Source organism: Rhinopithecus roxellana, chromosome 12, assembly GCF_007565055.1.
Source record: "Rhinopithecus roxellana isolate Shanxi Qingling chromosome 12, ASM756505v1, whole genome shotgun sequence".
Taxonomy (NCBI): Eukaryota; Metazoa; Chordata; class Mammalia; order Primates; family Cercopithecidae; genus Rhinopithecus; species Rhinopithecus roxellana.
In genome coordinates this window covers 58967824-58978439 of record NC_044560.1, presented here as the reverse complement: position 1 = coordinate 58978439, position 10616 = coordinate 58967824, and the positions used below count along the sequence as shown (strand labels likewise).

General features: G+C 40.6%; 1 protein-coding gene across 3 annotated transcripts in view; it reads right to left on the bottom strand.

Moving 5' to 3' along the window:
* Nucleotides 1–220: 220 nt before the first annotated feature.
* ST6GALNAC5 (ST6 N-acetylgalactosaminide alpha-2,6-sialyltransferase 5) overlaps nucleotides 221–10616 on the bottom strand; it is a 189716-nt gene continuing 179320 nt past the window's right edge. For all 3 annotated transcript variants that reach the window (XM_010370955.1, XM_030943002.1, XM_030943003.1), the window contains one exon: nucleotides 221–2941. In XM_010370955.1, the coding sequence (XP_010369257.1) occupies nucleotides 2710–2941 (232 nt within the window). In that variant the 3' untranslated portion in view covers nucleotides 221–2709. The remainder of the gene's footprint in view (nucleotides 2942–10616) is intronic.

Here is a 10616-nt window from a genome sequence, read left to right as displayed (position 1 = left end):
TTGTAATGGCCTCTGCCAAATGTTCTTGTGTTGAAATAACAGAAGCCATGGATCGGCCAGCTGTGGCATTGTATTACTGTGATCTTAAAAGCTAGGAGGGAGCTGATGACACAGCTGGGAGAGAGGAAAAAGGTATGTAACATAACGAGTATGACTTAGGCTTCAAACACAATCAGACACTGAAATCACTGAGGTCTATAAACATGGTTCTGTAGTCATCTTTTATATCAGAGTTTATATTTAATGGTGTTGAATAGCGTTAAGACTGACAGTCATGAAATGGTCGTGGCAAGACAAGAATTCAATTGCCCACAACCAGGTTCATCAGCACAATCTATCAGAATTCTAGTCATTTTCTTTAATGCTGTAATAAAACCACTTTGCAAGTGGTAATTTTTACACTTATTTACACCACATTTTTTAAAAATATGAAATCACATATCCTAGCTACATGTAGATTTAAAACATTTCCCAGTGAAGCCAGGATTTTCCAAATTTGGTCTCTTTTCATTCTTTTGAGTATTGGAGAGGGAGAAGTTACAAACAAGATGGAGCTACCATGATGGTTTTTTCTTAAAGAAAATCTAAAATCTGAAGATACACAGATATGTGAGATATTATTAGATGAGGCAATATAATTACATTCTTGCATATCGAAACTATGCCTTTCCAAATTTCCACAAATATAGAAATTGTCAAAGAAGCCACTTATGTTTGAGCAACATAATCTCTTCAAGTGATTATAAAGGTGGCCTATAAGTAAATTGTATAAAATTTATACACTTTTTCATATGTTGATAAAATACGATGTGTTCAGAGTCCATGCTGTGGAAGACAATGTGTTGGAATAAAATTCATAGTCCCTTTAAAAACTATGAGAAAACTTAAAGAACATATTCCAGTATGTTTTGGACAGCCATTTCAACCTTACTGGCTTTGAACAGCCCAAGTCACACTCAACAATATCAACTTTGATTATGTTACGTGAGTACCCTGATTGTGTTTGCATTTTAACAATAGTACTCCATAGAATTAATAGTACTAGTTAGTGTACTAATTAAGAAAAGGGAAAGAAGTGGTAATGTGATAAAGCTTCTTTAATCACAAGCCAAGTCATGTCTGTAAAACAATGTCAGTCTTCATACATAATATTTGCTGGTGCCTTCAAATTAGTTTCTCTAATGCCTTCTGAGTCATATGTAAAGAAAACACTAGTATATTTATGAGACTACTTTTGAACAATATTACTTGTTTTAATAAAAATCTGTAATATGAATTTATCTTGGCTCTGAATAAAATAAGTCCTTTATACTCCTTCAGACCTTGGAATGGTAATGAATATAATCTAAGAAGATTTGTAATGAGTCTAAATAGTCCATAGCATCAATGAGTTGAATGATAGGGCATGTCCTTGTAGTCTCTTTTCCTCACAGAAGGGCAGCTCTGTGCTCTTGTAGCCAGGGAACCCCTTGGAAGTATGCCTTTTGTGTGTGTGTGTCTATCCTGTGTTTTTGTGTTGAGAGGCTGGGGAAGAGGTGGATGGTGATGCTTCGAGAGAAGCAGGGGGTAGATTTTAGCCCATGTGGGCTGAGGAAGAAGTGTGGTTTTAACCACAAGAGTGAGATAAATAATATGAATGTAGATAAGGCCCCCCAAAATAAGGTTCCTGCTACTGTTGGGACCCCATCACTCCAAGTGCAGAGTCTTCAAATGGGTCAACAGGAGGCCACAAGTTTAGATTTGGGATGAAACCTAAGAGGTTTTCTGGTACAGTGACATCATTCTGCCAAAGAGGAAACCAGGGCTCAAGAGAGGACACTCACATCAATTATTACTAAAGAAAACTACCTTTAAATTTCTCTTGTTAGCATTTTTGTGTTTTAATAACATAGTTTTTGGTTTTCAATTTTGTCCTTTTGGAACATTTCTGCACATTAGAAAATGTCATTGCTATTCTTTCTATAAAAGAGCAGTTTTCCTGAAGCCTAGGGGTTCAAAAAATACATCACAACATTTCCAAGTCAAATACCAATTGCATGCTAACAGTGAGCATTGTGAACAGAGTAACCCAATTCTAGGCCATTTCCAACCATCATTCAGGATTAAAGAGTTAGGAAGGATAAATTACCACATAATCATAATCTATAAAAATACTGGCCTAGATTGCACTAAAAAACTCTCAATAAATAAAAATTGGACATTTGCTTTATGAAAGTCAGTGGAGATGTGCTCTTCAGAAATCATGTCCATAGTTTCAGCCTGCTTTTTACAAATCACACATACACAGTCTAACAGATGACAAAGATTATAGAACAGGAAAGAATACAACTTGATAGAAAAATGTCTTTGACACGGTATTTCTGTAAAGGAATGCAATTAATATTGTTGAGTTGCTTATGTTGCAGTTTCAAAGGCAATACTAAGAGATCCAAAATGTTTTTAGCCATAGTGGTATAACTGAATTGAGTGTTCAGCTCCTAAGTAACACCATTGAAGGGGACAACACTCATTAGGATGCATTAATTCTGGAATTTTTCCTTACAATCCAGCTGCACTGCTTTGTCACGCCTGGTAGACATCTGTCCATGGTACTTCCTGAGGAGTGAAGCTGTTTTCTGCTACCCTTTCCTGTCTGGTAGCTCAGGAAGTTCAGGGTCTCGGTGTCTGATGCAGTGAATACCTGGGATTACAGTCTGGCACGCTCATTCCTTAGAACACAGGTTTATTCTCAGGATGATTTATAGCAAGTGATTCTGGTTTCCAGTCTGGTTGAAAAAAGTGAATATTGAATGTCCGTGCCCAGTTCTTAAAGACTCGTTTCTCTGTGATAAAGCGGTGATGACTGCCCTTGCGTCCTCGCTCATGGGAGAGGTACATTGTACATTCATCAGGTCCAAAAGGTTCATAATAATGATAAGGTACTGAAGGGTGATTGGGATCCCTGTAGGAGGAAATTGAGATAACTGATTAAAGGAAATTTTTTTTCCTTTGACTGATTGAGGTAAGATGTTATCTTTAATAAGCTGATAAACACAAATTGTATTTTCTAGTTAAATGAGTTTTGACAAATGGTTTTTCTGATTACACAGTAAGGAAGTGGAGAGGTTTTGAGGTTGTGAAATAAAATCAGTGACCATCATTTTCATCAAAAAGATTGAAAATCAGCTGCAGAATATTCAGTCTCCTCAGAGTTAGACCCTACATATTAATGAGTCACAAAAATAGTATTATTTTCACTCTTCTTACTGTCTGTTTACCACATGCAGTTGTAGAGATATTACCAAAACAAAATATGTCATTCCCATTCCCCACTACACTAAGCTTCCAGATGCTTCCAGTTATACAGAGAGCATGGCTGCTGGGATGCATTATGATGTGGCTTCTCTTCCAAGTCTTCTCCTAATCCACTCAGCCTTGTTCACTATGTTCCCACCATACTGGCCTTGCTCATCCCTACTTCAGGGCCTTTGCACTTGATGGCGGTCACTTGCCTGGAATTCTCTCTCTGAGTTCACTCCTCACCATTGGGTGTCAGCTCAAATAATATCCTTCTCTGAGAGGCCTTACCTGACACTTGCTCCCCTCACTTCATCTCATTTGAATTCATTTTCTTTATAGCATCAATTGCTCTCTGAAATTGTTGTTGCTGTTTGCTTGTTTATTGGGTGTTCATGAGGGCAATGTTTTGTCTTATTCCTAGAAGAGTCCCTGGTAGGTGCTCAATAAATAATTTTAAAAATTCTGTTGTTGAAAGAAATGTATATGGAATTAGCAGCTAAACAGCAAACTTCTAAAGACACTTTCTTCTTTGAGTATGGAAAGTTGATTATCCTAGCTTGATCCTATGGGAGAAAAAGGAAGACAGCAAGCAAGAGGTCACGATTTTTTTTTTGGCACTTCAGATGGCCTATGTACTCAAAGTCTACAGTCTTTTAGTCCAGAAACTCTACATCCTCAGTCCTTGCTTGGTGGCCTGAGAGTCTCCAAGTGTTTTTCTGCCTCTATATCTCTGTCTCAGCCTTAAACAGGAAACACTAGCTCATTTCTTCAAGACGTGTGCACAGGGTTAATATGTGGGGGTGGTAGGTGCCCTTGTTTTAGGGTTAATACAATATTTACGCACTAAAGAGTTTTGGTCTCAGACTGGTTTCTATAATAGGCTAGTATACCCCACCTCTTCTGTCTTTTGAAGAATGAATGGTAAGATTAGTCAAGATTTCTTGGCAGACAAACTCTCCTAATTTGAGCTATGCTCAGCAACTGGCCTTGTTGCAGAGACTAAGAAGAGAAGACCCAGGCTTCTCAGCATCTTGCAAATCATCTTTCAGAGCCTGATGCCCTAGGGTTCTCACTTTGGTCACCTGAGCTCTCCTCTAAGTATAATAACTTGGTTTCCCAAAGATGCTCATCCTGCCAGACAACTATTTGTTTTCTTCAGAGGAGATCAATACACAAATAGCTTTTAGAGTAGCAACTTTACTGGGGTCAGGGATTGAAGTCTTTTATCAAGAGGGGTGTCATGTTTGTGGCTCTGACAACAATAAACCTTTGAGCTGTTTCTCCTCTTAGGTAAAAGTTCTTCTAGGAAGAGAGATTTATTTTTGTCATGCAGCATCTAAACATTCCTTATCCTGGCTTGGATGCTGTGCTAAATTAACACTTTGCAACTCTAATATGCCTGTCTTGGAATTATCTCTATGCTCTATAGTGAAACACTGGATCCTTTCCTGATTAGTTATTGCAGATTTTATTAATTTACTTACCCTAGAAATTGGAATCCCATTAAAATTTTAATGGAACGTGTTTTCAATACAGAGAATGCTAACAAAAATTCAGGTTGAAGCTGACCACTATGAAGAAAAAAATAAGAATTTGTGAGACATATCTTCCCATATTCATATGGCGTAATTTGGAGGAACCATGCCAATTTCATGTCGTCATGGCATGCTTGGGGTTAAGCTTTTGTTCCATCGCAAATCACTTTTTAAATCTGATTCATCTAAGTTTTGGACATTTTATTGGCATCAATCTGACTAAAGAAACAATTAGGTTTCTAAAAATATCATGAGATTGATTTGGCACCTAGGAGTGGAGGGTAATTGGAAACCAGCTAAAGATGCTATAGGATCAATTTCCTTATTCAGGAAGACCATCTCTTTGGAAAAAAAAAACTTATCTGACTCTATATTGATCCCCTAAAAGGAGAATTAAATTTACATATTTGGTTACTGTGATTTCAGAGGTGTCAAGATAAGTTATTCATGTAAGCGAGTTGTTTCCACATGTTAAAACTCTGTCCAAGCAGCAGAAAAGTGCTTTCTGGGAGTCGACAGGCAGAGCTGGAAACTGCAGGAACATCTCCCCAAGCTGTGAGCCTGCCATCAGCTGGAATTCACTAAATTCACTATGCCATTTAGAAAGACACTCCTAGCTGAAGGTCATACTTCCTTGGGTCTTTTCTCAAACCTGACTTTCTAAAGGCTGCCCTGGTTTTTTCTTCCTTCACCTGACCTCAGTGAAAACTATGATAAACATCAGCAGAATTTCCACACGAGGAAGCAGTTATAAAAGGGATTCTGGTGCTCAAGTTCCCATTGTGGGCCCGGTAAACTGAAGGAAAGGATATGTGGGCTGGGGAGGCAGGAATGGAGATGACCACAGAGCCGGTTCCCCAAGTGGCTACAGCCTGCCATCCACACTCTGACAGCCAGTTTGAGAACAAGCCCTGCAGAATGATGTGAGGAAGAATTTTTTTTTCTTTTTAGAGGGAGCAGGTGGGGAGAGTGAGGGAACTAACACTTAGTGCACTTGGGGAGCTTTAAGGAAATAGCTATGCTCCATCCCCATAGACTCTGGTTCAGATGACTTGGAGAGGAACTCAGGCACAGGTATTTTAGAAAGTGTCTTAGGTTTGAATCAAAATAAGCAATGTCGGTATTGGATTATAAAACCAATAAAATAAAATAAATATCCATGAGTCCATGATAATTTCAATAAATAACTGAATAAATAAATGGAGGAGAAGAAACAACATTTCATGAGAGAAAAATTCCAATAAACAATGTAGAAAGAATGAGGGACTAGGAAACCATCCTCAGAACATTGCAGTAATTGTTGCAGGCAAGATGCACCAATGAACGAATATTAATGGGGAAAAAGATGAGGAGAAATAGGCTATCTGCATAACCTGAAAGTATCTCTCCCAAGTTATTTATTAATGACAAAGGGAAAAACAGTAACTTTACAATGGGTAAGCCCAGCAGACATTACCTTAACCAAGTGATGAAGGTTAACATTGCCAGTAATAAGACATACGGACATCACATACTCCCTGTTATGAGATTCTGGGAAGGGCCTATGGCTTCTGTGATCCTTCCCAGTAATGCATAACCTCAATCTAAGCACAGAAAAACATTAGATAAACCCCAAGTGAGGGACATTCTACGAAATACCTGACTAGTACTCATCAAAAGTGTCGTGAAATGCAGGGAAAGCCTGAGGAACTGCCATGGATTTAGAGACTAAGGACACCTGATAAATAAATGCAAAGGGAACCTGGATTCATTCTTGGAGGAGATAAAGGACATTAGTAGAGAAACTGGTAAAATCTCAATAATGCCTGTAGTTTAGCTGACCATTGTACTGATGTTAATTTCTTACTTTTGATAATTGGACCACAGGAACTCAAATCCGCTTTAGGGGAAGCTGGATAAAGGTTATATGAACTCTCAGTACTATTTTTGCAATCTTTCTGTAACTCTAAGATGATTTAAAACAAAAATAAACATATGTTTTTAAATAATACATATCATAACAGCAAAGCTCCTTAGAAGATTCTAATGGTGGAAAGCTCCTTGAGATTCTAATATGCAGCCACATTTGAGACAACTGATTTTGTAAGTACCTGCTCAGCCTCCGTGCTTAACTGATGTGATCTCCTTTACATCCCCATCAGCCCTCTGAGGCAAATATTGCAGCTCCCGTTTGATAGGGAGCATCTGACAGCCAGGGAGACAATCCACTGCCTGGCTTTCAGCACACAACCTCACTCATTGTCTATCCAAGCTGCTGGAGTTGATCATTTCAGCTCAGAGCACAGTGCTCAGCACTCCACATATACTCACTTATGTAGTCCTTACAACACCCCTATAAGAGAGTGTCAGTCCATTTTGTGTTGCTATAAAAGAATACCCAAGTCTGGGTAATTTATAAAGAAAAAAGGCTTATTTGGCTCATGATTCTGACGTCTGGAAAAATTCAAGATTGGGCATCTGGCGAGAGCTCCAGGCTGCTTTCCCTCCTAGCAGAAAGTGAAGGGGAGCTGGTGTGTGCAGAGGTCACAAGGCGAGAGAGGAAGAAGAGAAAGGGAGAGGTGCCAGGCTCTTTTTAACAACTAGCTCTGTTGGGGGCAAACAAAATGAGAACTCACTCATGCCCCACCCCAGGGAGGGCGCTAATCTATTCATGAGGGATCTGCCCCCATGACCCAAACACCTGTCACTAGGCCCCACCTCCAACACTGAGGATCAGATTTCAACATGAGATTTGGTGGGAACAAACAAAACATATCCACACTGTAGCAGAGAGTTACTATTAGCACCCCTACTCTGCAGACGAGGAAACTCATGCACAGAAAAACTGAAGTTTCGCAGCCAAGGTTTGGACCAAAGCCAGTTGACTCCAGACTCTGTACTCTTTTTTTTTTTTTTTTTTTTGAGACGGAGTCTCGCTCTATCGCTGGGGCTGGAGTGCAGTGGCCGGATCTCAGCTCACTGCAAGCTCCGCCTCCCGGGTTCCCGCCATTCTCCTGCCTCAGCCTCCGGAGTAGCTGGGACTACAGGCGCCGGCCACCTCGCCTGGATAGATTCTGTATTGTATTTTTTTAGTAGAGACGGGGTTTCACCGTGTTAGCCAGGATGGTCTCGATCTCCTGACCTCGTGATCCGCCCGTCTCGGCCTCCCAAAGTGCTGGGATTACAGGCTTGAGCCACCGCGCCCGGCCAAGACTCTGTACTCTTAAGAGTGAGGTTCTGTGTCTCGGAAAAACTCCTGTCCCCCAGGTGGGGTTTCTGTACTAATGGCACCCAGGTTTCGCTGGCATCAACAGCGTGTGGTTGAAAGCAGCTTGTCCTTGCTGCTTTCCTCTGAGCTCTTGCTACAGAGGAGCCCCATATGTGGTGCTTGTGATCTGCTCAGGGTGTTAAACAGAGGCTTTGTGCTCATGTACAGTTCTGCCCATCAGTGCTAATGGCAGCAGGGGTTTGTAATGTTCCACTTTTTGACTCTTCTAAAGCTAAGTTTTACAACTGAAAAAAACCTCGTAACTCTAACAAGCAAGGGAAGACACTTCCATTTCTGGGTACTGACGAGGTTTAGGACATGTTTCTCCAAAATATGGTACCTTGGCATTTGAGGAAACAACAGAAGCAGGGAGATCACTTTTGCCTCCCTTCACCCTTCTCCTCTGATGCAGGTCATACTCTAAAGTAGGTCATAAACCTTCATTCCAGAGGTACCCTCCATATACCCAAAGGAAATGAACATCCCTATCCTCAAAGACAAGGAAATGCCAAAAAGAATCTGAACAAACAGACCTTGCTACCTCCCCCCACCCACCCTGGTTTATTACCATTAGATCACACCTTCTTTGTCCAATCCTACTTCTTCACAACTATCCACTTCCTCATCAAACTTAGCATAAAAATAAGGAGATCTCCCTGTTTCCTTGGATCTTCATTTCTGAAGGCTCTTGTGTCACATAAAATTTATATTAAATAAATGTGTATGCTTTTCTCTCGTTAATCTGTCTTTTGTCATAGGAGACTCAGCAAAGAACCTATGATGGAGGAGGAAAAGAAATTACTTTTTCTCTCCTATAGTATGATCTAGGTTGACCCTGCCCATGGGTTTGGGGCTGGACTAGGCAGAAGGCTGCAAATATCCTGAGGAAAGAATGGTGTCTTTGCCTCTCTCTAGAACACTTGGACATTCTCTTTAAACAGATTTCTATTCTTGGTGTGGTACCTGGCATATAGTAGGTACTCAGGAAATGTTTGAAGAATAGAGAGAATAGAGTTGAATTAATAGCTGTGAAGCTGCTAGGTTCTTCTGCAACTGGCTTGCACTGGGGGCTTTGGTGACACTATGAGGCATTGAGAAGAAAACATTCTTGCAGCAGTCCCTCCCAAGCATCTGTCACAGTCCTGGAGGTGCACTGAGCCACCCTTATTCTGCTGCCTTAATTTCTGGTCCTTAGATCTTTTGGGAGGAAAAGAGCTGTATACCTTGGAAGCCCATGGAATAGCATTTGTGTGTCTGGGCGCATGGAGCACCAAAAGCCTGCAGCTGCCCACCCTTCATGGGACAAAGAGCTACAGTAAATCACCCAAGCCCCACCCTCACCCTGGAAGAAACACAACCATATATTTTAAGTCTACTTCATAAAACGTAAACCACATGGGTGGCATTGCTTACTTCTGTAAGTAAGCTTCCGATTCTACCCGGTGGACTGTCACCAAGTAAGAACTTTCCCTGTTAGGCTGGCAGCTTTATTAATGTTCACTAGCTAATAATTCTGGCAGCATCAACTCTCTGATATTCACGATACCTTTGAGATGTCCTTCACATTACAGATGAGATATTAATTTAGTTCCATGACAGTGATCCCTCTGAATCATTACCCCGCTAATTAATACTCAAGAAACGATGGGTAACAGAGAGTTGTAAACTTGGTAATGCGCTAAGTATGACCAGAAATAAGATTATTAGGTAGAATTTAAATGCTTGGCCCATTATTATCACAAATAATTTACAATGGAAAATGAGATTAAATACTCAGCATAACTTAGTTTGGAAAGCAACGACAACCGATCTTTTCACGCAATTTATAGGCCATCTAGAGAGAATGAATTTGGCTTACAGTATGGATACGGCATGATTTAAGAGTCCACTGTCCACAGAATAATATATTTTGATGTTGTCTCTGGTGCAACATGGCATTAATTTTCTCTAGCTTTCTGAACGTTGATGTGCCTGAAGTCTGGTGATATAGGCAGGGTGGGGGACTGATGCCTGAGCCCCTCTTTGAGTACCCAGAGCTGGCTCTGGCTGAAAATAAAACAAGGTGGCCTCCATTGACTTCTGGGGCCCCCTCAAAATCTGAATTTGCTAGTTAGAGTTTTAATGTGCCTGGTACTTTTGGTGTTGCAGTAATAATGTTTAGAATCAATCTCTTAAACACCCCCATGGACAAGGCTTATTTTTGTTTCTCATTGAACTAATCTGTACTGAAGATACACTCTATGCCAGACACAATGACAAGTGCTAATGATACAAATGTGGATTGATACAGGGACCTCCTCTTAAGGAGCCTAGAGTCAAACAAAGGAGATGGACAAAGCAGTCAGGAGATGGTGCAGGGCAGAGGTAGACGGAGGCCCAGTGGGCCCAGTAGGTCTGACTCAGACGGGGCTAAGGAGAGCTGAGAAGGAAGGGCTGCTGTATCTGAAACAGTGAACTGAAGGATTAAGAGCATTGGCTCTTGAGCCCTGGAGATCACATTCAAATCCCAGCTCTGCTATTTATTTGCTCTATGACCATGGGCAGCTGTTTCATGT